This window comes from Pagrus major, chromosome 1 (assembly GCF_040436345.1).
Source record: "Pagrus major chromosome 1, Pma_NU_1.0".
NCBI lineage: Eukaryota > Metazoa > Chordata > Actinopteri > Spariformes > Sparidae > Pagrus > Pagrus major.
In genome coordinates, this window is record NC_133215.1 from 26,449,680 (window position 1) to 26,477,367 (window position 27,688).

At 40.7% G+C, this 27,688-nt stretch overlaps 3 protein-coding genes across 9 annotated transcripts in view; 2 read left to right on the forward strand and 1 right to left on the reverse strand.

The window, feature by feature from the left end:
- The window catches only part of tsc2 (TSC complex subunit 2), a 30,258-nt gene extending 23,322 nt beyond the window's left edge, over positions 1 to 6,936 (reverse strand). For 2 of the 6 annotated variants that reach the window (XM_073472172.1, XM_073472142.1), the window contains exons 1-10: positions 5,317 to 5,600; positions 4,741 to 4,837; positions 2,769 to 2,952; positions 2,578 to 2,664; positions 2,380 to 2,490; positions 2,140 to 2,287; positions 1,029 to 1,146; positions 888 to 936; positions 324 to 449; positions 47 to 120 (exon numbers count right to left, since the gene is read on the reverse strand). In XM_073472172.1, coding sequence (XP_073328273.1) covers positions 47 to 120; positions 324 to 449; positions 888 to 936; positions 1,029 to 1,146; positions 2,140 to 2,287; positions 2,380 to 2,490; positions 2,578 to 2,664; positions 2,769 to 2,903 — 848 coding nt within the window. In that variant the 5' untranslated portion in view covers positions 2,904 to 2,952; positions 4,741 to 4,837; positions 5,317 to 5,600. Of the gene's footprint in view, positions 1 to 46; positions 121 to 323; positions 450 to 887; positions 937 to 1,028; positions 1,147 to 2,139; positions 2,288 to 2,379; positions 2,491 to 2,577; positions 2,665 to 2,768; positions 2,953 to 4,740; positions 4,838 to 5,316; positions 5,602 to 6,851 lie in introns of those variants that run through there. The other 4 variants (XM_073472157.1, XM_073472180.1, XM_073472165.1 and 1 more) reach the window with 4 other exon arrangements.
- Positions 6,896 to 11,516, forward strand: nthl1 (nth-like DNA glycosylase 1). 2 transcript variants are annotated; one of them, XM_073472202.1, is made up of 7 exons: positions 6,896 to 6,957; positions 7,027 to 7,207; positions 8,662 to 8,930; positions 9,019 to 9,189; positions 9,302 to 9,461; positions 10,081 to 10,186; positions 10,959 to 11,516. In XM_073472202.1, exons 1-7 carry the CDS (start codon positions 6,949 to 6,951, stop codon positions 11,263 to 11,265), a joined length of 1,203 nt encoding a protein of 400 aa, XP_073328303.1. In that variant the 5' UTR covers positions 6,896 to 6,948; the 3' UTR covers positions 11,266 to 11,516. The 2 variants fall into 2 exon arrangements, with proteins under 2 accessions (XP_073328303.1, XP_073328293.1); XM_073472192.1 differs by having other exon boundaries at positions 6,949 to 7,207.
- Positions 11,517 to 13,849: 2,333 nt separating this feature from the next.
- Positions 13,850 to 22,013, forward strand: nherf2 (NHERF family PDZ scaffold protein 2). Its single transcript, XM_073471700.1, has 6 exons — positions 13,850 to 14,056; positions 14,389 to 14,706; positions 19,547 to 19,738; positions 21,005 to 21,158; positions 21,495 to 21,721; positions 21,798 to 22,013. The coding sequence occupies exons 1-6, from the start codon at positions 13,850 to 13,852 to the stop codon at positions 21,963 to 21,965; spliced, it is 1,266 nt and encodes a 421-aa protein (XP_073327801.1). The 3' UTR covers positions 21,966 to 22,013.
- The last annotated feature ends 5,675 nt before the right edge of the window (positions 22,014 to 27,688 follow it).

Below are 27,688 nucleotides of genomic sequence, written 5' to 3' on the forward strand. Positions count from 1 at the left end.
CACATGCTCAGCAATATGCTCAAACTGCTAAAACCAGGGACAATACCTCTCCTCCATTATGCGGCACATGGTGTAAATGGCACTGTGGCCGAGGTGAGTTCCCAAAACTTTCCTCATCAACTGGAGGAGCAGGGAGCAGCACAACATGGGAGAACAACAAACCACAGGGGAGAAAAGATCAGAAGTTATGAATGATGCCCTTTCACATCAAAGCCTTTAGAAAAGATTAAAAAGTGTGTGTGTGTGTGTGTGTGTGTGTGTGTGTGTGTGTGTGTGTGTGTGTGCGTGTGTGTGTGTGTGTGTGTGTGTGTGTGTGTTCTCACCTTCCAGCAGGATTCACAAAACTCCTTGACATTGACAGTGCGGCAGAGTGTGATAATGAAGACAGTGAGGGAGTCTGAGGGCAGGCAGTTGTAGCACACCACCGCATCCAGTACTTGTAGTGCCACCTATACACATCACACACACAAGTAGCACAAACAAGCGAAGATCAGCTTATACTATGTACAAAAGTCTGCAGTCAAACTTTACCTGAAACTGATATTAAATATAAATCAACTGTGTTAATTATTTTTACAGAGTGCTCAATAATAATCAAAGTAAAAACATTTTTTTTAAAACTCTGAGGATCATCAATTTTAAATTATTCTTCAGTATTTATTCCAAGGTCCTGTGTTTTATTTTTTGGTTCATTTGATCAAAATTTTTCTCACATTATTTGTCAGAGCTGTGAGACTCTAAGCATGGACGGTCAGCATGGTCTGTTGTATGCTAACGAGATGTTTGAATAAAGAATGTGTTGATTGTTCTTCAGTTGACACTTGAAAACACGTTACACCGCCGTTACAGTTGCTTCAGTTTAACTGAAATCTGTAACAAACACCTACCTCGATATCTGTTGAAGATGTAGTTCTATTGCACAGGAGGCAGATTTTCCTGCACAGAACAGAACGAGCGAAAAATGCATGTTGATAACAATTTTTGGGATTTGAAAAAAGCATGTATATCTGTTTGTATCTCTGACTTACTGGACCATGATGGAGACATTTTGGTCCAGGTAGCAGCTGTTGAACTTCACCAGATTTACGAGAACATGGAGAAAGTCGGAGGTGAGACCTATGTCCATCCATAGGAGGACAAAGCGCGCTGGAAGACAGGAGAAAAATAGCAAGACCAGAACAAAATAATACCAGTGAGTAAGTGTGCAAAAGATGATTCATGCCTTTACAAGTCTAAGCACAAAGTTGCTTAAGTTAGACTGTATCTTAATTTCTAGCATTTGTCAGCTACAACAGAAGATTTACAATCAGCACAGAGATATGCAAGTCCAGTTACACTGTTGCATCAAACTGCAAAATTAGCCAGTGTCAACACACAGTTCATTTACAGAAAAGAGAACAGCAATCACATGTTGAAACTAACCACAGCCGAGACATACAGTATAGAGGGAGCAAACTACACATCTAACTAATACAAATCCTAATACAACCTATCTTTTTAACACTGTTTTCAAGACAGTTTAAAGGACAATTCTGCTATTTTTAAACCCGGGCCCTATTTTTACATATATTGGTGCTTAATTGACTAATAGGTACAAAAGGTTTTGGAATCGGTCCAGTAGATCGCCTCTGCCAGCAGCTGCGAAATAGGCTACAATGGCTGCAACAGTCTTTGAAGGCAACTGCACCTGTCAAAGTACGTCCACTAAAAGCACTTCTTTTGCAACTGGTAGGCTGAGATTGTTAGTTTCTGAGTGTCTGACAACATTATGGAAAGGATCCCCACACACATAGACCATTTTGTTGGAGTAAAATCCTTTTTGTTTAACCAGAAACAGCCGCCATGTTGCTCACCTCAAAGCCACCAGACTCCATTCACAAAAATAGTAATTTTCGTAACTTTGCAGATCATCATTAAACAAACTTCATTCAAACTCTACAGAAACAAAATAAAACTCACCAAAACCTTTTTTGTTAATCTTTTCACCAATCACCAAATCTGTTTTGTTCAAAATAAACCCTTAATTCACCACTTCAGAGGTGATAATATCCTGGCTCTACATGCCATTTTCCCCCTCTGCTTCTGAAGTCTGCCCTCTCTCCCGCTCCTCTTCCAAAATGTTCTCCCATGGAATTTTACCTATGTCCTCCTCCAGGTACGTGATGTCTTTTCCATTCTCAGTTAAGGCCTTGAAGACTTCCAGCCTATCAGAGAGGTCCTCGTTGCATGGTTGGTAGTCTCTGATCACCTTGAAAAAGTAGGCTCTCAGAGGGCCAAGCCGCTCGCCCTTCACATAAAACAGTGAACACACTTTATGAAGTGACAGCAACTATAATCACATTTTGTGTCACAGCTTGTGTGTGTGTTGAGCCTACATACCTGTCCCTGTATGATGGACCTCAGCAGCTGTAGGACAGCATGTCTGGCCTCAGGTGGCTGCTCTGGAGACAGCATGTCCTCCACGGCTTTCCACACTGCCTCCACTGCGTGCTGAAAAACACACACAGATTTTGACAAACACAGAAAAGAACATGTAGTGCATTGTCAGAAATATCACGCCAGGAACAGCAGACTCACCTCCTCAAACTTTTTCGTTTTGGCAAGATCACAGACGTGGTTCATCATGCGAACGCGGTTGCTCAGGCCGCAGTCTGGGTGAAGCTCCTGAAAAAAAATCAAGGCCGTGACATCATGCAAAGCATAATAGGAAAAAATTTAAATGCATGGTGGGTTTGAATGTGCAGAGACGTTCACTTTCTCCTGCACACCTTGATTATGTCAGTTGTTATGATGAACTCGGACGGTTTGCTATCGCTCTGTTTGCTTGGTGGCCTTGGGGGTCCCAGCCCAAAGATCCCCTTCACCTTGTCCTTGAGACTCTCCTTGCTCGGTTGTTTATTCATGGCCCAGCTGGAGGTGTGACAGAGTGCACAAGCTGGGACTGATGGCTGCCTGGAGAAACAGTAACACATGCTTAGGAATTTCTGCAACAGATTCAGATTAAGATAACTTTATTGATCCCAATTAATTTCAGCTTTTCCATTCCATACAAATAACTCCAAAATTCAAAGGCAAAATAGTTTTATATCAGAAGCAACAGATGAGCATACATACAATGAAAACAACTAGCAGCAATGAATAAAAACATGTTGTTATAGTTCATATCAGTAATTGAGTTTGTTGTAATGTATCGGTTACTCAAAATGACTGCTGTCAGCATTTAGTAGCCTGATAGTGGAAGGAATGAAGGACTTAGTGAAGTGGTTCGTTCTCCTAAGGGGCACATTATATTGCCGGTCTGAGGGCATGACAGGGAATCGAACATGGTTAGATTAAGACATTTTTCATTTTGCTTTCTGGGTCAGTTCATGTCAAATTCTGTGGAACTTACATCACAATGCAGTGAATAAATACAGAATTCTTGCACTTTGCCTTTTAGGGATAGTTTGTATTCTTCAGTTAGAAAGATATTATGATGTATCATTTGATGATTGTCTTGCAATCTATCAATTACTGCAGATTATTTTATCATATTGTGAGTTACTCTGTGATTCCCACTCCTATTACTCAACCCATGAAGGTCAGGTAAAGCACCAGACTTTCTCTAAATGAAACTACATGCAGTTTGCCAGCCAGAAATTTTATGGCTGGTCACTGTCACTGCCCGATCCATACCAGAAACCTTGATTTGTTGTACAAACAAAGCTGTAACACCTGTCCGAGGGGTTATTCTTACCCCAACTGCTCCTCAACCACTTAACTGCCTGGGCCACATTTTCACACATGTGAAGAACGAATCAGGTTTCCGGCGAGGCAGCTACAGTCACAGTAAAATACAAGTATGCTCAACCAAAACCCATAGCACTGAAGTATCTAAAAAGATGCAACCACTGCATACACCATAGTTAAATATGACCTATAACTAGAATCATAATGGTAAAATGTTGACAAACATGAGCAATGAACATGCCTGTGATTGAGTATTACCTAAACCAATCTGACAGGAAAGACTTAAAGTGTTAGTTCACCCAAACCACAAACTTTTCATAGGATTACTCAGAGTAACTGAGGTGCCGTTTTGAGAAGGACACACTTTTGTTGAATCAATATTGCAGCAGTCATTAAATATATCTCTGCACACTTGACTGTTTGACAGGTCAGAGAGCAGCACTTCTTTGTTGTCTGACATCTGGAGAGTGTGGAGTTATAAGGACGTTATTGATTGAGATTTCTATTTTTACCTTTTTTTTCTCCTACTGAGACTCTGACAGTGTGAAGTTTTATAGATTTTATCAGGGGTTCTTTGAGGACATTGCTTAGCTGAGGTGTCAGTATCGTTTAGTCTCACTAAATCTGGTTTCACAATCAATATATTTAGCAGATGGTGAACTAGACAAAGGACACAGTCAGTAAATATGTGTAATCTGATGTGTGACAACACCTCTTCTGTTTTTCTATGGAGTGTGTTTGTTTTTGTATTATGTTGCCAAAAATAACACAGAGGGAAGGCCTTTTATATGCCTTTTTCACCTAATTACTTTAATGGCTTTTGGTGCATTTTCTCTGGGTATTTTATATATAAATTAGGGCAGCAGCAGAAATCTAACAGATATTTTTGACCCTTGTCAGATGAAACAACAACTAGTGTAGTGAGGGATTTGGAGAGGCTCTGTACCTCAGGTTTGAATTTATAGTTATTCTAACTTGTGTATTATCATTAAAGGGTTGAATATTATTTACCTATAACTCTGTCTGTGCGGAGGATATCTTCTTGCCCCTGACACCAGACCAGACGGAGTTAACGAAAGTTGGTGGCAACATTACACTGCCTTTACATCTGCAACAACAAACATTCATTACAGGTAAATGAGTAAATATGTTTTCATGTAGTTTGGGTGAACAGAGCCTTTAAGACTTCAGCAGTGAAGTTTGGAGTCCCAGCCTGTCAATGTGTAAACCCAGGGGGGAGGGGATGGCAGGTTTGGAGAATTTGCTGTCATGTGGACTTGACAGAGACAGAGGGGAGGGGAGGTGAGCAGACAAACAACGACTGGTTTGTTTCAGTTCAACAACAACAAGCACATCGGTGCAAGGTAGCCTCCAACCACAGCTGGTCATATCTGTGAACACTTGACAACGTAAACATGGTTTAATCAGGATAAATGCACAATGGCGCAGCTGCTGGACCGTTAGCTACGCTTTATATTGTGTGCCATGGGCTAGCACACTCCCTCTGTGGCATTCAAGGTCTGGTAGCTTAAAAAAAGACAACACCTCCTTCCCTCTCCCCAACTCCTCCTCCCCCTCTCCTCTCACCTTATCGGAGATGAGTCGCTTTCATTCAGCCACAGCTTCGTTCATATGCAGCCAACAGAGCCGTCTGCGTCTGAGCATTGATATAACTCTGTATTTGCTGCTGGACGCTCGTTCTCGTCCAAGCTCGGTCCTCCACTGCTCAACCGGATGACACAGTAATGCTCTGACAGGGGCACTTCCTACAAAAACACGTTTGTTGCACTCGCTGATGGGAAATGTAGTTCTTCTGAGAAGGCTAACCCAAACTACGCTAAAGCCCGTTTGTTAGTTTAGATATTATGACAAACGAGGAGCAAAACATCTACAAAATGATGCGCTACTGTTCTGTTTCCTAATGCCGCCGTAAAACAGTTTAATATCCAAATAGAAGTTATACAACGCTATAAACTGAAACGTTATACAGCTGTTAGCTAACGTATAACGAGCAGCTAGCTAGCTTAACACGCAGCCGACGCTGAAGTTGGTTCCTTATTGGGGGCAGAAGCTGCACCGTCGCCAGGCTGCCTGTGAGTGGAGCTCTCAGATAGCAGTGTAGAGTTACTGTCAATTATTGCTCGGTTAAAGATGCGGAGAGAAGCGAATATCTGGGGTGTTTAGTAAGAGAAAGCAACATAAATAGTGAGTCATTTTCTGCACATTTAATGTGCCTCCTTCTTGTAAATGGTGCCATTTTGCAGGTACGGTTTTAATACGACAGCATGATTTTAGTCCAAACCCTAGCTCATTATAGATTTGTTCAAAATACAGTCATTCAGGATAACAATTGAATCAATTCCAAATAGTGTATCAACCCATAGTAGCCTAATTCGACTGAGTATTGTATTTTTATTGACACAGTGTTGATGAAATTGCCTGTAAATTGACCTGAAGGTGAATTTCAGCAAGACATTGAAAGTGTCTTATTAAGCTTAGATTGGCAGGAGGTTGGTGCGAGCTGGAAGAAAACGCTGTTATAAAATCCATAGAGTGGTAAGTGTTATAAAGTATACTGTCTAGACTGAGATAATAGAGGATGTATGGGAAGTACAGTATTTAAAAGAGGAAAACCCAGATGTTGTTTTGAGAGACTATGGATGGACCAAGATGTGCTTTACAGTCCTGCATATCAAATTATATGATTATGAGCCCTAGATAAAATCACTGGAATAAAAACAATTTGCAGAAGAGAGTGATTACTATGAATATCACTTTCTTATTTTTATTTATTTATTTATTTATTTATTGTATTTTTTTTGTAAAAACTGTGATTTAAAATACCAGATCACACTGCATTCCTGTTGCTGGTTTATTTGAGTTTACATTTTCCTTGTATCCGACAGCTACTTATCTTCTTCATTCAAAACATAACAGCATACTATTACTTTTAATACCTTCTTAGTTTAGGGCATGTTTTGATATTCAAATTATCTAATATAGTTGCCGGACATTTCTTGTAGTAGTAGTTTAATTTATAATATTGTCATTTTTAAGTTTTAATTATTCATTGTTGTTGTTGTTGTTGTTGTTGTTGCTGTTGTTGTTGTTTTTGCACTAACCTGGATCCACTCTTTCTCGCTGTAACACGGATCCAACTTTTCCGGTCCGCTCGTGACCAGAAATCACGAATGAGAAACCAACTTCGGCTCCACCTAAATGTTTCAAGTAAGCTACAACACGAGGGTCTGTCATGTAGTCCAGTGTTTCACAATGACTTCTCCTTATTTCACGCAGAGGTCTGTCATCACTCGGAGTGGGAACCACAATGCTGGCTGCACACCTGCGGCCTCTCTCGGGTCCAAACTTACCGACAGACGGACGAATGTGGGACCAGTCTCCTCTGCGCCGGTGAAAGTGGAGGAGGAGGAGGCGAAGGTCTCTGAGCCAAGACCCTCCTCGTTCGCCTTATCAGAGGGTAATGTTTACGTTCTAGGCTGCTCGCTGAACACAGACACTTGGCGAAATATTATAAAGAAGACACAGTGCATGTAACTAGCTCTGACAGACTGCTGTGTCTCTAACCCTGGGTAATTAGCTATGGTCGTTGTGACCTGTTCACCTTTTGGGCTCTTGCATCTGAAAGGTGAGTGGCACATCACCACAGTAGATCTGAGCAAGACGAGCTTCATCCAAGGCCACTGCAGACTAGACCTTATCTCCACTAATGTGACCTTTCAGAGGACATGCAGGCTCAATGTGTGCTGCAGGAATAGTTCACCTCACGCTGTTTCTGTCATGCCTCCCTTAAGAAACTGAACATTGTTCATGTCCTCCACCCCACATCTGTTATAATTGGGGAATAAACTAATATAAAAGGATCCGAATAGAGTTTTAGTGCATCAAAGGTCAACACGCGAACTCTTTTCCTACATTTATCATTTTCGTGCAACTTTTTTTCCCTCCATATGTTTCTGCTGGGCATCCCTACGGTGGCTCTTTGCTCCAACCCCCAGTTTAAAGCAACACTTCACCCAAACATGAAAATGCAGACAGTATCTACTCACCCCCATGCCGATGGAAAGTTGGGTGAAGTTTTGTAGTCCACAAAACATTTCTGGAAGTCCACAGCAAAACAGTGTTGCAGCATTCTCCAAAACAACTGAAGTAGATGGGGACTTGTTTTAAAATGTAAAAACAAACAACTGAAAAAATAACATTAAAAGGCTCAATATAGCTTGTCCACATTTCTGGAAGCCCCAAGATCCCAAATTGATTTGAAAAGATTATATTGATAACGCGGTCCTCTTCCCTTGCATCCACTTCAGACAGGGTGCGTGCTAGCGCTTTTGGCTTAGCAGCTACGGTGAAGATTTTCGGCTTAAAAGGTCCAAATAACGTCTTTTCAAATCGAATTATTATCTCTGGGGCTTCTGGTGAATTGGATCAGGCTGGACAAGCTGTATGGAGCAATTTAATGTTTTTTATTCCCGTTGTTTTTTCCATGTCAACACAAGTCCCCAACTGTTTCAGTTGTTTAGGAGAATGCTGCTTTGCTGGGAAGCTCCAGAAACATTTTGTGGGCTAGGAAAGTTCACCAGACTTTCCATCGGTATGAGGGCAAGTAGATAATGACTGCATTTTCATTTTTGGGTGAGCTTGTCCTTTTAGTACCACCATAAGGGGTCATGATATGAGGAACAGCATAGAAATGCAGAAAAAAAGTACTTCCAGTGGACCAAGTTATGTTTATTTTTCAGACTTGGCCCATGGTTTTGGATGAAATGTTCACTGAGGCGCCCACAGTTTTATTTCTCGAATACTCAAATACATAGTTTCTGTCATGTCGTGTACTTGACTTGTAATGCAGACTCGGTGTATTGCTATGCTTGGTAAGATGACTCTCATCCTCTCTCCCCTGTGTTCATTTAGGTGGTTGCCCTGAACCCCTCCGCCACGGCACAGCTCATCCAAAAACAGAAACAGACACTTTACCACTGTCTTCACACCACCGCAGGAGGAGACAGCTAAAGGTGGAATATGATGAGGATGACCATGTTACACCGGTGAAGACAGAACACTGGGAACCTCCTGACTGGAAGAAGCAATTAGGGTACATTCGTGAGATGAGAAGCGGCCGTGATGCACCTGTAGATAAGATGGGAGCGGAGAAATGCTACGATACAGAGGCCCCTGCACATGTGGGTGTTGTTGTCTTTTTTTTTTGTAGTCTACATAATTTACTGGTTTAAATTAATGTATCTTCTTCCCTTTGTTGTCTTCTCACAGGTGAGACGTTTCCAGGTGTTGGTTTCACTCATGCTGTCTAGTCAGACCAAGGACCAGGTGACAGCAGCCGCTATGCAAAAGCTCCGAGCTCACGGCTGTAATGTAGAGAACATACTCGCTACTGATGATGACACACTGGGAAAACTCATCCACCCTGTCGGCTTCTGGAGGGTAAAACTCTCTTAATGTGTTACATCACGAAAGTTTATTGAAATCAGTTTCTCAACGTGGTTCTTTGGTTTTGCACCTTATTGTAATGTTTCTCCCACCCACCCTTCTCTAGACTAAGGTGAAGTATCTGAAGCTGACATCAGCCATGCTGCAGAAGGAGTTTGGCGGGGACATCCCAGACAGCGTGGAGGGGCTGGTCCGCCTGCCTGGAGTCGGACCTAAGATGGCTCACCTGGCCATGGACATCGCCTGGGACCAGGTGTCCGGCATTGGTGGGTAAACACTCCTGAAGCGTGCACAGTAACTTACATCATTATCCATAATCTTTTCAGTTGCTGATCAATTAGGACGTGGTGAAATGGTAACGATTTGTCAGATTTCCTTATGTTTATATGACCTGCAACCTAGAAAACAGCAGCATAACATTATCCCAGCATTGGAGCCCCCCCCCCCCCCCCCCCCCCCCCCCCCCCCCAGTGTGATGCCAGAGGAAAATGGCTGCTGTGTGATCTATTCCACATTTTGTCTGATCAACAGTCTAGAAATAGTCCAATTGCTGTATGAACCATTTTCTGTAACATAAAACAAAGAAAAGCAGCAAATTCTAACAATTATGATGCTGGAATCGGGTAGCATTTAGCAATTTAGTGATACTTAATGAGCTGCTGACTGTGATGTATAGTGATGTGTTTTCAAGGTTGGTACAGCTGAAGCATAGAAAATAACAGATTAAACGGAAATTTAATACAATTTAGAAATGCTGTGATTAGATGTGGTGCGTACAGCCTAGCACGTCAAAATCACAATTTACTGCTTTCTAAAAACGTAAATCTTCTTACAGTGTGTGTGTGTGTGTGTGTGTGTGCTCATACAATGTGTTTTTTTGTTTAGGCGTGGACACACATGTGCATCGTATCTCTAATAGGCTGGGCTGGCTCAAGAAACCAACAAAGAACCCGGAGGAGACACGTAAAGCCCTGGAGGAGTGGTTACCCAGGTAACAGCTTGACTTGATTACTGCTGACCCGCACAACCTGATTAACACAGACCAACAAACCTATAAAGATCAGAGGAACCACGATTGGCCCAGATACATACAGCACATAATTGGCTCTGGTGATGAAAAGGAACTCTGCACCATATGATGTGGTGGCTGATTTTTAAAAATCCAAAATATGGAAAACTGAACATTTGGTAATTTAATTTTATGACTGACAAATCCATCATCTGCAAGATGATTTTCACTACACAAGTCAGTATATAACCATTATAGGTGGAACAAAAACTTGAAAAGTAGCCTCTTGTAGTTTAAAACACACGAGTTGATACATTTTCCTAACTTTGCTGCCAGATTTTAACATCGTTTATACATTTTTTTAATTTACATTTAAGTTACAGAGAAAATGACCAAATACAAACATAACCTGAACACAATACAATACCAAAACTACAATCACAACACAAGGACGATTCGCCAGAGATAACAGACAAAAATATATAAATATAATAAACTTGCTTAAGAGATTATTGTCACCACTCCCTCTTGAAAGGGAGTTTCTATGGTCCATCGAAGCCATTATCTCTATTAAGGGGTTTTAGGGTGACAGAGTTATTGCACAGAGATCGTTTTTAATGATATCGCCTGCGGGGGAAAAAAACTGTTTTTGTATGTACTGTAGCTGCTGTGGCATACATTGCTCTGCATAAATCAATAAATGAATGCAGGTTTAAAGCTACGCTTGAGATGTACCTGTTGCACTCTGTTGCAGGGAGCTGTGGAGTGAGATCAACTGGCTGCTCGTGGGTTTTGGACAGCAGGTTTGTCTCCCAATCAACCCTCTTTGCTCTGTTTGTCTGAACCAGCACAGCTGTCCCTCTGCCCACAAGAACTCTCCTACAAAGAGGCCTAAAGTTGGATCCCCACGGTCTCCAAGTCCGACCTCTCCTTTTAAAACAAAAACTGAACCTGAGCAGGATTCCACTGTTAAAGACAAGAGGACAAAGAAGGAGCTGCTGTCCACACCTGTTTCCCCCACCACCCAGAAGAGGAGGCTGAAAAGTAAAGTTAATCATTGATTTAGTTGTCTCATCAGTTTTTGTCTGAGCTGTGACCAAATGTTGGAGGAGACTTAAACATACAAGGGCACACACACTGAAAACATGCATAGACATTAATGTGAATATGTAGATCAGAATATTTGTATATTGATTGTTGATTTTTATTTGACACTATAATGACACCTATTACACTTTATATAAGATGAAATATTTTCATACTAATCCTGCTAATTCTTTATTACCAAATAAAAGAAATGTCTGTACTGAAACTGGATGTGAAGGTCATGTTTCAAGTTTGCACAGTGTGTCCAGTAGAGGGAGTGTCTGTTGCATATTTACCGGAAAAATAACAAGAAGATACACTTGAAAAAAGTTATTTTATTGCACTGCATCAACATTAATTTCATGTAAATAATTTTAATATTCCCGTGCCCCAAAAATACTGTTCCTAGAATATACAATTTGCTTATGATGAAGCAACATAAACTAAATACACAACATACAAATATACAAAAAAAAGACTAGTAAGTTGTATTGATCAGTTGGTAAAACTTTATAATATCCATCATTAATGAATGGTAAATTGATATTAAATTAAACTTTAGTTACACAGTATGTATTCTCCATTATATACATCAGCTGTAACTTTACAACAAACAATTGCTTAACAAGTGGTTTATAAAGCATTTCATTGTTTGTTAACAGTGAAATGACTATGAATAAAAACCTGTCACCTGTCAGTTCAGTAACTTGGCTAGTCACATCTTTCCCTTTACTGTAAAATATAAACTCAAAAGAAAAAATGTTAAAGGTGCTATATGTAAGAATAAAAGTTTAAAATTTACGAATTAATCAAAAATGAACTAAAATCATCAACAGAATGTGAAGAAATAACAGTTTTGACGTCTTTGTGTTGTGTCAGAGAAATCTACTGAAGTTAGCATGCTAACCAGCTAGCCCCTAGCCAGTTTGTACCTCAGGGTCCAATAGTAAACAACACCTCCAGTGCTCTGAGCTCGTCCAGGCAGAGTGAGCTAATACAACCGCTAGCTGCACGGTTAACTGAGCTTACTAGCCAACAGCAGCTACAGTTAGCAGTAGCTACAGTAAGCAGCAGCTAGCGGTTACTCCGGTGATTTGCTTAGAGAGATTTGAAAGGGCAAATAAGAAACCTTTTAAAGGTATGATAAACAGTAATGGCCTGCCTCCATTCATACAAACACAATTGAATATGTGCAGGCAGCCTGAACAACATGAACATACCTGATTTAATTACATGCCAAGTGCTGATTAACTGTTCTCTGACAATGTTACTCAGCAAGACTGCTTAAACTACAAATGATTTTGCACATTTCCTTTAACCGTTGCAGAACTTATTTGTTTTGACACTTGGCAGGAAAAGCTTTGGTGTGATTAGTAGCAGTAAGAACTGCATCTCATTAGGTGTGTCATCTCCAGGGAACCTGATATTACAAGTTGGTTTACTTACTTACTTACTTTCTTACTTGGTACACATAAATGGAACAAAGCCATTGTTAGTGTTATTAGTTTCACATTGCCTGTTGCAGATATGAATACACTGAACTAATGCCACTGTGACACACTTGCACAGTGCTCATATTAGTGGCCGTAAACCTTTCAATTGTGTGATTTAGAGGAAACAATAATACACCCTTAAGTATGGATCTTGTGTATTGCTCGAGGGCACATCAGCAGTGTTTAGGATATTTGCCACAGGTGACATAAACTATTTTAACTGAAAAAACAATAACAAACATCGTCAGTCTTTGTTGTCCTGAGACTCCTGTTTCAATGGATAAATACAAGTAAGCCTGAATTACCACCTGGCAAAACACAAGGAAACCTTATATTTCATGCAACTTAAAATCCCCTTTTATGCAACCGGCCCTTTATTGATCTCCAGCGGAGACAGAGAGCGGATAAGGAAGATTTCCGTTCTCAGGTCACAGACGGGACAAAAGGAGCAAATATCCTCTGCGTAAACGCATCTTGGTAAAGAGATCTCGTGATGAATATTCTTCACATGACGCATTTACAGGCTCGTTACTGTGTGCAGGCTATCATTTTCAGCCTGCATGTCGCGGCTACGTCAGGTGTGCGCTGCCGGAGACGTAGAGGTTTCATCTGTTGTTGACGCCTCTTCACTTTTGCACCGGGTCGGACAGGAGGACACACGCCCCGCTGACGAGGAGAATTAGGTGTTACGTATGAGGAGCAGCTTTCTAATCTCTGATCTCTTGGATTACTCCTCCGATGGACTGGACTTGGCCCCTGTCCGTGGTTTTTTGGCCATTGTTTTACGCACGCCGTGCACCACTTTTGCGCGCTCATATTTGCGGCCCTGGCATTTGCATGATGGATTAAACTCATTAGTTTTAGCTTAGTTTTGATTTGAGCCCTCTGAACAATTGTGGATTATTTATGGACTCGCATCATGCTTAATGATGATGATCTTTTGGTCACAGGAGCGCGCAGCGGTAGGTTGGATTAAGAGTCAGAGACCTTCCACCTCTCTTGGGGCAAGCACCTGTTTATTCTCCTGAGACACTTTGACCTGTTTTCCGCCTATTGACGCGCTGAGATGGAGAGCGAGCTGAGACCCAGGCTCTGTTTCCTGACCAAAGGAGAGCGCGGATATGGGTTTCACCTGCACGGAGAGCGGAATAGAGGCGGACAGTTCATCCGCAAAGTGGAGCCCGGCTCCTCGGCGGACCTGGCCGGGCTGCGAGCGGGGGACAGGGTGGTGGAGGTGAACGGGGAGAATGTGGAGAAAGAAAACCACCATCAAGTGAGTGATGGCTCAGTACACAAGTTTTTTTAAATCACAGATAAGCCCTTGCGTGACAGAAAGAAACCAAGAGAGGCACATAAACTCTCTGAGGCGCAAACAATGAGTTCTGTACCTGTTCGACCACTTTTTCCTTTGCCTGGGGAGAAGGAGGGGGTACTAAAATGGGTCAATGTGAGCCTTGTGTAATGGGAATCACTGGGTGTCTTTGTCATGCAAAAAATATGCTCTGCGCAGGCTAATTCAGGGTGAACAACATGCACTTAATGACACATACTATTTAAATTTGTCTTAAGGAACTCCTCTTTGTCACTCCTCTCTCCACCCTGCAGGTGGTGAACCGTATCCGTGAGGTGCCCCACCGCACTAGGCTGCTGCTGGTGGACAGAGACACGGATGAGTTCCTCCGCAGCCGTGGCCTGGCCTGCACAGAGGACCTGGCCATTGAGATGGGAACCCTCTCCCCGCGCCCCTCACCGGGGCCCACTCCTTCCACCTCTCCCATACCGAGAGGGAGCTCACCCCAGACACCCAAACCCAACCACACACACCCATTTCATCCTCCTGCTGCAGAGTCACCCACACACACGACCACACAAGGAAAGGTCAAGAGATCCTCAGTGACATCAAGTACAGCCACGGACACAGAGGTAAGGCTGGACATCAACACATCAGATAGTTTATATCAGAGCACTCTTTCTACCTGGTGTCTGCCTGGCACTAATCTGGAATTGAGTTCTTATGTGATCTGCTGGATTCAGTCCCAAAGCAGTGCCTTTATCTGCCTTTTAGTCTGGTAACTTCTCTCAACAGGTAGGAATGAAGACTTCAAAACACAGGAGAAAAACAGCACAGACCTCAAATGTAATGAGGAGGAGAGAGAAACTGTAGAAAAAGATTGTATTATCCCTGAAGGACATTCTTGTACCAGAGATTGTTCAAATTACAATGAATTAAGAAAAAAAACAATAGAGTAATAAAAATACAGCGTATGTTGAGTGTATGAGTAAATGCTAATATGTGATCAATAGAATAATACTAAAAATAACACTTTCTAATAACAATAATTAATAAATGTTAAATGAATAGTTAATTAAATGTTAGTTAAAGGTGCAGTGTAGTGCATGTAATGTAAGAAGTTTTGTTAAAAATATTCAAGAATTCAGAATGTGCACAAGTAACAGTTTTGATGTCATGATGTCGGCTAGCCCTGTCCCGTCCCAGTGCAGTACAAATTATTGGATGGCCATTTTAAACATGCAATTGTGATTTATAATTACTTAATAAATGGTTTATAGAGCATTTAATTGTTTGTTAACAGTGAAATAACTATTAACTAAAGTTTAATTAACTGTTAATTTATCATTTATTATTGATGGTTGTAATAAAGTGGTACTATTTTGCAAACTTGGTGAAAAAAAAAATAATAATATGGACAATGTTATTGAAAAGTAACGCTGCACATGATGCCGAAAAACAATTAAGAAATGAATTGAAGCCACAAAAGGCAGCAAGAAAACATTAGTATTAATCACTGCTTTATGTCTTTAATTAATAATGTTTGTTTTATTCAGCTGGATGATGATTCCACCACGACATGAACACAAAAACACAACTTGTAGGACACAAGCCCTCCTCTTTTTAGTAAAAATTAGGCAGTAAAGTCCATTGTAGTGCATGCAAATTGAAAAATGGAACAGTGAATAACTAAATAAAACTGTAAGTGAAAGTGTAATTAAAGAAGGTTTAAAAGGGTTTCACACACCCTCTGTCACAGTGCAGCAGCAGGTTTTATTGTCCTGTTGTTAACTTTCCCTCCCATTCAAACATCTGTTTAAGTAAGATCTGAACCCATTGTTACACCTGTTTACACCTGCTGTAGTCTCCAAGCAGTGTGAGCATTTAAAATGCACATTGTATTTAAAGAGCGCCGTCTCTCGGTGCATACTGAGTGTTGTTAACAGCTCACACGTTCAGCTGTAGGATTGTTCCCATCTGACAAATTGTTCTCATTTCACTGAGAGTTGAGTTTGCCTTAAAACAATTGTCCCCCCATGTTATTCTATTTTGTCTACAGGGCTTGAAACAGTCTAATTAAGTAGGGGGTTATGTAGGCTAAGCTACTAGTTTTTTCTCAGATAAGTTACATTCTGAGACATCTTTTGCCTTAAAAGTCTGCTCTGTTTGGGTATTTTACTTTGACTGGGATCTGACTTTCCATCAAGAGTTCAGATTTTATCACTCATCTAGTCTGCTCAGCTTTAATTTGCACTGGTTTTCACAAAGCAGGCTTTGAGTGTCTGCACGGATGAAAGAAAGGACTGAGCAGACATGTGCGATCAGATAATAAGATAGCAGTGTTGCACAATCAAACTCCTTTGCATAGGTGTTGTTATCTATTTGTATTTATTTTGGGCACACAGTCTCACGGTCTCCTACTGTGGGACCTCACACACCTCTGACCTTACAGCTAAAAAAGAGATCAGGTATAGTTAGGAACATTCTTTGGTATGCTGTCAAAGCTTTGTTAATGTACAGAAGATAATCTTACAATTTCCCAAATGTCTGAGCCAGCAAGTGTGCCAGGGTGAAAACAAAATTTGCACAATTGCCAACCAAACATCACCATGACGTCTTAATGTCAGCCAGGCTGCAGGAATAACTGGGAACTGTCTGTTAGAGATTGAGCTCAGTGTTTGGGCTCCAAACAAACCTGCCATCTGTTTAACTGCAGGGAAGGGTAAATACAGGCTGCCCCTTGGCTGGCCATCACGGCTCTCTTTCTCAGTTTTGGTTATAGGTTCAGATCAAACAACATCATTCACAATAACACCTGTAAGACACAGTGTAATTGAATATATAAACACCCACTTTGACTGCGTCGATCAAAACATAAATTTATAAGCTTCACAAGCGTTTTTTATTACAGGGCTGTGGTGAGGAATTGTGCAGGTGTGTCCACCTCCTCTACATACAGTGACATGGAGGCCAGAATTAGGACAGGTAGACATTTTGGAAACACTTTATATTAGGGAACACATATTAATTAACTAGTTGCTCATTGTATGCCTTATTCTGACATTCTTATTCTCTATTCTTTAACTAAGAGTTTTCCCTAAATAACCTCCTAATCGCTGCTTTTTGGTAATAAGTAAGGAAGTTGTTGTACATGATTTACGATCTTAATAAAACAATTAATTAAACAATCATGAATGGCTCCATACAGTTAACCATTGTAATCCAAGTCTCTTAAAAACATTATTTACACCCTTTTTAAAAGAAATCTTCACTGTAGCCACTAAGCTACAAGCATTAGCATGCACCCCATTTGAAGTGGGCGCTTGAGCTCAACAACACGTCAAGAGTGTCAATTTTGTTTTGTCAAATTTTGGGCTCTTAGATTACGCCGGATGAGTTGCATGGAGCCATCTGTTTTTTTTTTCATTAACTTTTGTTTTTTATGTTTTAAAACAAGTCCCCACCGACTTCAGTTGCTTAGAAGAAATGCTTCAATGCTGTTTTGCTGTGAAGCTCCAGAAATGTTTTGTGGACTCTACAGTGGATATTGAGTACATTTTCATTTTTGGGTGAACTTATCCTTTAAGTCTTTCTAACTAAGAAAGTGTTCCATTCCTAAAGTGAGGTTTTGCTCATTACTAATTCACTAGTAGCTTGACACTTGTTATCATCAGTAAGCAGCAATTAGTAGCTTATTGCGGGAAAAGGCCTGGTAGTTCTAGAATATGGTCATGCATTAATAAGGAATTAATAAGCGCTTATAATGCCTAATAATGAGCCAATACGCAACTGATTTGCATGCTCATAAGCAACTATTTCGTGTTTATTATGTGACATTTTTGTGAGTAATTATTTTTGTCCACTAATTCAGCAGCTTCAATCAGGAAACCATTATTAATCCCAGGCTGACCCCAGTCAAGCCCTGTGCTTTTCGTGTGTGTGTTAGCCATACAAAAGACACACGCTCACACTCTTTATACATAATCTCTTTGTGTCATCCATCCACGTCTGTGTCACTCGTCTTGTGACATTCACACTGCAAATGTAAATACAGACGCAATTTCATCGTTGCATGATGTTATTATGGCAGCAGGTGCCCATATACAGTTGTCTTACATAACCACAGTGACGGCTGCTATCACAGCCATGCAAGAGTCTGGCACAGTTGCGGGCACACGCACACACAGAGAGAGAGGGAGAGAGAGAGAGAGAGAGAGAGAGAGAGAGAGAGAGAGAGAGAGAGGTCGATTTTCACAAAGCTTTATGGCATTTCACTCAGCTATCTGTAAAAATATTTGAGAAACACTTTCAAGAGAATATGAAGTAATAAGAGAGTAAGTCCAGAAACAATATATTTTGATAATAGGACATATTGACAAATATGACGTTCTTGATTGACTGATTGGGTTATAACATGTCAGAAAACAGTGGAAAATTGCCCGTCACAATTTAATTTAGGGACAAAAGGGACAGCTTCAAATTCCAAGACCTAGAGATATTTGATTTAGTCATGTAAAACAAAAATTATGAGCAAATCCTCACATTTGAGAAAGTAAGACCAGTGAATATGTGCTTGAAATTACTTATAAGACATACTGATTATCAAAATAGTCCTCAATATATTTTTTGTCAATCAACTACTTGATGAATCGACTTGTGTCTGACTTAATTGTCACAACCACAACATGGTGTATCTGTAGAAAAAACTAGTCAATATTTCCAGGTCAGTTAAGTGTGAAGCCTATGTGTGTCTCAGTTAATTTGGGCCGACGTGACAAAAATAGTAAACAGGCCAGCAACATAAACAGATCTTTAAAACCAGCGGGACACATGGTGACCCATCACGACGGCGATCTGTCACAGAGGTTGTTCTGTTCCATCGCTATGGCTGACAGACGGAGATGTACTCTGCTACAGTGATAGACCGTGGACACACTCTCTCTATGTGTGTGTGTATGAGTCTGCTGTTGATTGAGCAGAAAGGACAGAGCGATCTGGCCCTCAGGTCAGCTCACCCATGAAGGTGCAGTCACAGTAGTGTCACCAGACAGTCACTATCCTGGGCTACCCTCAGGATGGGGGACTAATGCGTTGTCCTGGCACAGAACACACACACACACACACACACACACAGGGTGCACCTTGTATTAGAGAGGTCGGGTCGGAAGGTGGCTAATGCATGTTTCAACTCTTGTCATTGGTCATTAGGCTCAGGATTGGTCTTAATGTCTCTCAGGTAGATCCACTTAGCCCACTCTGCTCAGCTCTGAGACCACTGGTTTGTGGTCTGCAGACACTTTTCCCTGCTCTCTGCTTTCTGCTGCAATTCCCTGAGCAACACACACAAAAAACAGAAACTATACACACTAATGAATCAAGTCAGAAAAAAAAATGTAATCACTCTCGCATTACAGACAGCATTTAAATGTCCCCCTCTCTGATATCCTGTCTTTGTAAACTGTCTCATTATAGGTGCAGGTGCAGCCCTCACCAGAGTCGCCGGTTGAGCACGTTCCCCGTCTGTGTCACCTGGTGAAAGGGGAGCACGGCTACGGCTTCAACCTGCACAGCAATAAGACAAAGCGTGGACAGTTTGTGCGTTCGGTGGACCCCGACTCAGCTGCTGAGAGTGCAGACATCAGGCCTGGAGACAGACTAGTGGAGGTACAACTAACCAGCACACACACATTACAATAAATGGAGCAGAAGGGTGACCCACATCCCCTTCACCAGAGGAGATGCATGGCACTAGAATTTTAGGGAACTGATGATCTCCACTCCCCGTATTAATCAGGTCTGTGCACTGGTTTGAGGTGTGATTGGATTAGAGCAGATTAGCTGGATTTAGAGTGGGTGGGAGAGAGTGGTGTATAAAGGAAGAAAAGACGATGAGGGATAATCTTGAATGGAAGTGTAGAGGAGGGGCTGGTGTTGTTTGTGTCTTTTAATGTGGTGGACATGTATGCACGTCTGCATGTGTGTCACAGACTTATAGATAGGTGTGCTTGCACGAGACAAACATTGTTTCTATTTCCTTCTGTATGAGGTGCACAGTTCATGTGTATAGAGGAAGAGTGTGGAGGCAGGAAAGAAATTCATGCAAATAAACTCGCTTTACTCAAATCACAGATCTGTTTTTGGTCAATGAGGCTTCTGTTTTGCCTACGTCCTAATTTCTGCCCTGTCTCCTGTCTGTCTCTGAAATATTGTCTATGCCAGTGGTTTCCACATTTTCCCCTAAGGGGACCCCTTTTCTATCATCGGCTAAACTGATGACCCCTGAAGTGACATATTTTATAAATGATAATAATAATAAAAATAATAATAATAATCTTTATTTATATAGCACCTTTCAAACACAAAGTTACAAAGTGCTTTACAATTTAAATGGTTGGTCCATTCTGGGCTACTGTAGAAACATGGCAGTGCAAAATGGCAGACATTCTTTAGGTTTTTAACAATGATGCATACTTAATGAGCTTCTCTTTTGCCAAATTCAGTGTTTTCTTCTCCCTGATGCTTGGCCATTGTTCTGGTAGCTCTTTGGTTGTTTTAACTGCATACTTTTCTAATACATGGCAAGGTTTTTTGACAGGGAGTGAAGGCTCTGTGAATATAGCTTGCAAGCTTATGAGGTTTGTTTTTAAGTTAATGTCTTAAATAATAATCTAAACCCTAAAAACACCTATTTCATTTAGTTTTCTTCACAGATATGAATAAAAATGCTGAGATATAGGCCTACTGTATTTTTTTTCTTACACCCCTTAAAATCAAGAAAGGCTTGCAACCCACTGCAAGGTTTTGGTGACCCCTAGCAGGGGTCAGAACCCTCAGGTTGGGAACCAGAGGTCTATCCATATTTTCTCTTCTTCATCTCCACTTCCCTCCACTGTGTTTGTTTCCTCTAATGTTTCCTTTACTCTGTCCCAGGTCAACGGTGTGAACATAGAGGGCCTGAGGCACTCAGAGGTGGTGGCACTCATCAGAGCAGGAGGGGAGGAAGTGCGCCTCCTAGTGGTTGACCCAGAGACGGACGAGCTCTACCACAGACTGGGGATCACCCCCACCACCAGCCATGAAAAAGGTCAAATTGTGCACACACACATATTTGTATTTCGATACTTGTGAGGACCCTGATTGACAGAATGCTTTACACATCCTCAGTAGCCTAACTTTAACAATGACAACTACACCAAAATCCATTTCTAAACCAACCATTTAAACCAAATCTTAACCTTCAAACAACCCTTTGAAGTTGTGATGACTGGCCAAAATGTCCTCACACTGTTGTTTAAAAAGTTGGTCCTCAATATGTAGCAACCACAAGTATACACATAAACATTCTCTCTCTCTCACACACACACACACTCTCTCTCTTTCCTCTCCCAAACGTCTCATGTGTTTCTGTTCTCTCTCACAGAGGTCTATGTGGATGATGAATCAGCCTCAGAAAGCACCCCGCCCACCCCGTCTCCAACCACTGAACTCCCTGCCACAGGTCCACCAATCATAAATGTCACGCTGACAGACTCCCCAACGTCCCCGAAATCCCGGACCAACGGGAGCTCAGCGTCTCAGTCCTCAAGAAGTTCCACCACCCAATCAGAGATCAGCAGCTCGGACATGAGCATCCAGGTGAGTGAGCCGGTGTGAGATTAATAATGTAAGAAACAGTCAGAAAACGAGTGTGCATAAAACCTTTATACGTTTGTGTGTGTGTTAGGTCCACGATGAGGACGACAGGCGTGTTTCGGACCCTTTCATTGACAGCGGCCTGCGTCTGAGTCCCACAGCTGCTGAGGCTAAACAAAAGGCCCTAGCCTGTCGCAACAAGAAGAGAGCACCTCCAATGGACTGGAACAAGAGACAAGAGATCTTCAGCAACTTTTGACTGCAAAATGCAAGGAGAGACAAAGAGAAGTGCAAGAACTCCATAGAACAAGAGAAGATATTGTAATTCCTAACTGTTATATTGTAATCTTAACTACTGCACCTCAATCTTGCAGAGGTACAGGAAAATAAAAGGAAAAAGAGATGGTTAGTGACATAGATAGATATAATCTTAAATTCTGTTCTGTGATGCCAGATATAAAATAGTATTGTCTAGATGCTTACTTCACAGTGGCTATAAGGACAAAGACATGTTTTTTTGACGTGTCAGAAACACACTGCGTTAATGACTGACAGAACATCTACTGAGAGACTCATCCATGCAAATGGTGCCTGCTCAGCACACAGTGTTTCTCTTTATTAAATCACAGCCATTTCAGAGCCACGAGTAGTGACTATAAATCTGTACCAGCCTATTTGTCTGATTTTGTGCCGTATTTGCTGTAGATACACTTTCCTGTTGCAACTTTGGTAGGTTCTGTTTCCTGAAATAGTTTCATGTCTTATCAAATTTCAATGAGCTCAGTGTGAGTCCTGGATTAGTTGTCTTGATATTAACATTTTGTTTGTCGTTTGTAATTTAGCACGTCACTTTAAATGTAAATACAGAGGAGATAGGAAAGGATAAGTTATGAAATGATGTTGGATCACCTCAGTGCTTCTCTTCAATGTTATAGGGACATACTGTAAAGAAAAGAAAGAGATGGTTGAATAGAAAGAAAAAACTGTTGAAACTCTGATCTCTTGTTGTAGCCCTTTGAGGAATTTTTTCTCAAATGTGCTTGGTTGAAACTGGTCACAATGTAAAATAAACTTTCGGATTATGTGTAAATGCCACAACAGAATGTCGATCAATACATGTTTCAAGATTCAATTTTATTTATCATTGTACAACCAAAATTGTTGAAGAAAACAAGTCCTCTGAGATGATTTTGTATGGCAGTAGCAGCCACACACTGGGACAGTAGGTAGCTTCCTTGCAAGCTTATTACTGCGTCTTCTTTCTTTTTCATTTTATGGTAGGTAGCGACTAGTGTTACGGTGCGTTACCGCCACCAACCATGACAAAGCAAAAGCAGAAAGAAACGGAAATGATTTGAGTCATTGCATTGTTTAGGCAATATGTGTATTATTAACACAATATTAATATTTGTTTTGTAAATAGCACGGTTAATGTCAATTCCGGTAAATCACCACACCCCATGTTTGATAGGCAGCTGGTTTAGATGCACCTGGTTTACCTGCACTCAGCAGCCAGTTCTACCTTCTTTATGACCAGCATGTCGCTATCACTGACAGCATGCTGCTCAACCCACCAGTGGTGGAATATCGCATACATTTACTGTAAAGCATTTGTACTCTACTAGAGTATTTCCATTTTAAGCTACTTTAGTTTTAGTTAGATTTATAGACATAAAACCTATTATTATGAGTTTCTAAACAATATATAGCCTATCGTTAAGGGTTAAACTACCTGATAGTAACGTATATAAAGCATGGTAGTTAAAATGATCTCCACCACTAACCATTAGAATGTTATAGTAATGATAATATGATAATATAGGATATGATACAGTAGAATTAGAAGGACAGGGCCTTTCCACTGCTTATTGAGATTTAACAGAGCATTTTTACAGTGTGACATTGCTACTTTTACTGAAGTAAAAGATCAATTACCCACCAAACAACAGCCAATCACCCATAGCTACTCCACCTTAGCAAATGGAAAAACATAGACTCTCTACACTACACAACATTACCAGAATCAACATGCAACTCATGAAGAATGATTAATATGTTTTCATGACATGGTACTCTTTTTATCATGCTGTGTGCTACTGTTTGCAAGTGACCAGCCCAGAAAGACAAAATGTAAGATCTCAGATAAGGCCAGAGTCTTAATTTATCACTGTCTGATGTGAACAGACTTTGAACTTTAATTCCTATTAGAACACACAGTCTTCTGTGGCCATAAGGGTGCCATTTAGGAAGTGTCTCCCTTTCTCAGACAACAACAGTACATTTATCGGGACATGAACAAAAGGCCAAATAAGGACACCTACAGAACAGGAAAAGCCTGTCTGTGTGCATAATAAAGGCATATAGATATTATCTTCAAGTTTTTATCTCTCAATTCTCAATCCCTTTTTTGAAATTGTTCTTGTATCAGATGCACATTTCTTTTTTCTTGTAACAAACAGTCCTAATGTTTCCACAACCAAAAACTCGCTACACCTCTGTTCGTACTGTATAATTACCCCACTATAGGAGGGACATAGTTATATGTTGGGATGGAGACAGTGACAGAGAGGTAATGAGGTCTCAACTCTGGGACTTTCCTGAACTCACTCGGCTACAGCTCCACCCTAAGCTTCAGGGTAGGAACAAGTAATATCAAGGGATACAAATATGACCTGCTTTGTAACAGAAGCCTGTAATTATGTGCTTGAGAAATCAGATCAGTGGTTTGTGGGAGATTTCTGACGGATCTTATTCAAATCGTTTATCTGACCCCAGAGCAGTAGATGACTCCAAGAGAAAAAGAAACACACATGCTTTGTGAACATTTGATAGTCTTTTGCTGCTTCTGACATAAATGAAAGCAAATTTCTATTCCTGGAAAGACTGAATGTCTGATTCCACACAAAAAACAATATCTCAGTCGCAGATACAAAAGCTGCTGTACAGACAACAGAATGCCTCTGAGTGTCAGTATGGTCACACATATCTAGATTTTAAATCTTTCATATGCTGTATCTCTTGATAATAATACAAATGTGTTCAAATTAAAGGAGACATATTATGCTCACTTGCAGGTTCATAATTTTATTTTGAGTTACTAATAGAATAGGTTTACATTCTTTAATGCTCAAAAAACACAAGTTTTTTTCATACTGTCCAGTGTTGCAGTACTGTTTTCCCCCTGAAACACTGTTTAAGCATCCGTCTCTTTAAGATGAATACACAGTCTCCTCTGATTGGTCAGATCACACACTCTGACCCAGCACCACAAACAACAACAGAACAGCTGGCTTAATTAATTATTACATGCCAAACTAGCTGCTGGGCACAAATAATACAAATGTGTGACTTAGTGTGTTGAAGGAAAAAAACAAGGAAGTATAATAGATGATTGTTATACCATTGCAGGTGGTAAATAGTCAGTCAAACCAACTTCAGTATTTGAACAGCTGTATTTATAACCAGCTACTTTACAAGGCAGGCATCTACTTCAAAAGTGTCTACATGAGTATTTATACAAGGTTATTGGATCCTCTTTCAACATTAATGATGTTTGATGTAAATTTTCAGTTGAAAGTAGCTGAGACCTCTACCTTTAGTGAGATATTCTTTAATTTCGTGGAAGTAAAATGAAGCTTTGGTAAAAGATCAATAAGGAAAGTCTCTTCCCTGTTCCTCATGGATGAATGTCTGCCATTACTGGTTCTACTCCACCAACCACCAGAGGATTCGAGTCGACTCCCTGCAGCAAGTTCTGGGTCTGGGGTCCTCCCAGTTGGTTGTGCCCGCAAACCTTTTCTTTCCTCTTTCTAAAGACCGAATTTGGCAGATAAGACTGCAGTACCTTGGATGGGAAAACATGACTTCACCAAGGACTTGACTTGCCCAAGAACCAAATGACTTGAGTCACATGTCTGCAAACCACCACTGTCTGGACTCCCATCTAATGGCCAATCATCATATGGACCAGCCGAGTGAATATACTTCAAATTGATAGTCTAATGAACCACACTTTTTTCTCTGTTGCCAACGACAGTAAAAATGGTTACACGCTTCCAGTTGACCTCTCTGTAAAACTGACCATCTTCTCTGACTTCCTCTCTCATGCGCACAAACACCTTGAATGAATATGTCAGCCACAGACTTCCTGTGAAGGTGATCCAGGCACATTCTGGATCAAGTCATTTTTCCAGTGATATCCCTGAGATGAGAGAAACCTGCTGAAGCTGGAAGCTTAGTTTTGGAAGAATAAACAGCGTTACGTGATGCATCATGTACTCTAATTTTAAATTGGAGGTGATAAATCAGTTGCTGCTGAGCTGTGTGAATATTTACAGTGTCTAATTTCTCTCTCTCTGTCACACACACACTCTACTCAAGTTGAAACCACTGGAATATCAAATGTTTCAGTTGAGCCTTCAGTTATGGACATCTGTGTGGAATGATGTTCATCATTCGTAAGGGTTTCTCCCTTTTCTTTAGCACTCAGCCCTACAGTTCACCCCAACCCTTCCTTTTCTCACAAAACACACCAGACTGGCGACTAAAATCCAGCCTTCAGCATGCATGGCATGATTTATTTCAAGAATCCAGAGATTTTACATACAAACTAAAAAATAATATAATAGACTCAAAGCATTTTATTTCCATTCCCACCTCCAAAAAAAGAGAACATGACTGGCAAAAGGAATCCACAGGAAAACAAAACGTACCAAAGACTTTCTGCCAAATTGCAACAATATCATGCTCTTTATTATATAAACAGAATTAAAAAAAAGAATAACTCCTTCTTCGTCACATCTCATCCCTACTTTGTTCCCATCGTCTACGCTCCTAATCAAAAATCAGTCACACTCTTCCTTTCTTTTAAACTCTACAGTATCATCAGAAGAAAACTGATCTTTCAGATACAAAAACTGTTCGTGAAACCATAAACATCAGGTACACAAGTACAAAAAAAAATCACTAAAATTATCAAGCAACCAAAAACATTTTCTCTTACAAGCTTTGAACTGAGAGACTGTGGAAATGGAACTAGACTGGGGTTCAGATTGTCTTGTATTTGAAGCGAGTAATGATTGATTATTTGATTATCTCAGTGGTCACAGTCTAGGTCAAATCAAGTGCCAAGTTTGCAAATGTCTATGCGCTGGACATTACTGGCAGAATATCAATGAAAAAATATAGGTCCCTGTAATCGGTTTTGCTGGCAAATAGTATCCAATGATTAATCCTGAAAGCCCTTCAGTGCCTGTACTTTAACATCACGATGCACATATTGAATATTGAAATAGCAGCTCGTCTCTACTTATTGTCTGAACTTATTTGAATTTCAGTGGCTCTTTGGCAGTGTCCTAGCTGTTGTCTGTTTTACTGTGCTCTCATTGTGACTTGAGGTGGTGTGTTGGTGTGTAAAGGGCAATCATATTACACTGTAATGTACGTCAAACACACACCGCTGCACACACACATTCACGCACACACACATACAGAGTGAAAACAGACACAAAGCATGCACACAAACTAGGCTGGGGCAGGCTACCCTTCCAAACAACATATTAATTTGCACCTCTACCGTGCACACATCATATAAACGCCAGCTAGCTATCCAATACATGCTCATAGGCAAAAAAAGGTACAGTACTCATGCTCTCCTATTCATGCAGGATCTCACACACATGCAGGATCTCACACACGTACACACGCACCTCAGCAATATGGCAAAGTTAGTCATTGTAAAAGTGCGGATTAGTCCCAGTTTCACAAAGTTGTTTTTATTTGCCATTTAGTATTGGGATATTTTTGCCAGTCAAAGACACTTAATTTCACAGTGCAACACAGTATGACAAACACTGACATTAGGGTCAAGACATATCATATGGGTGAGGTTAAAAAAAAAAGAAAGTCCATACAAAAAACAAAAAAAGGTAAAAATAAAATAAAAAGTGCAAAAAAACAACTTAACAGTCACTGAAAATAGCA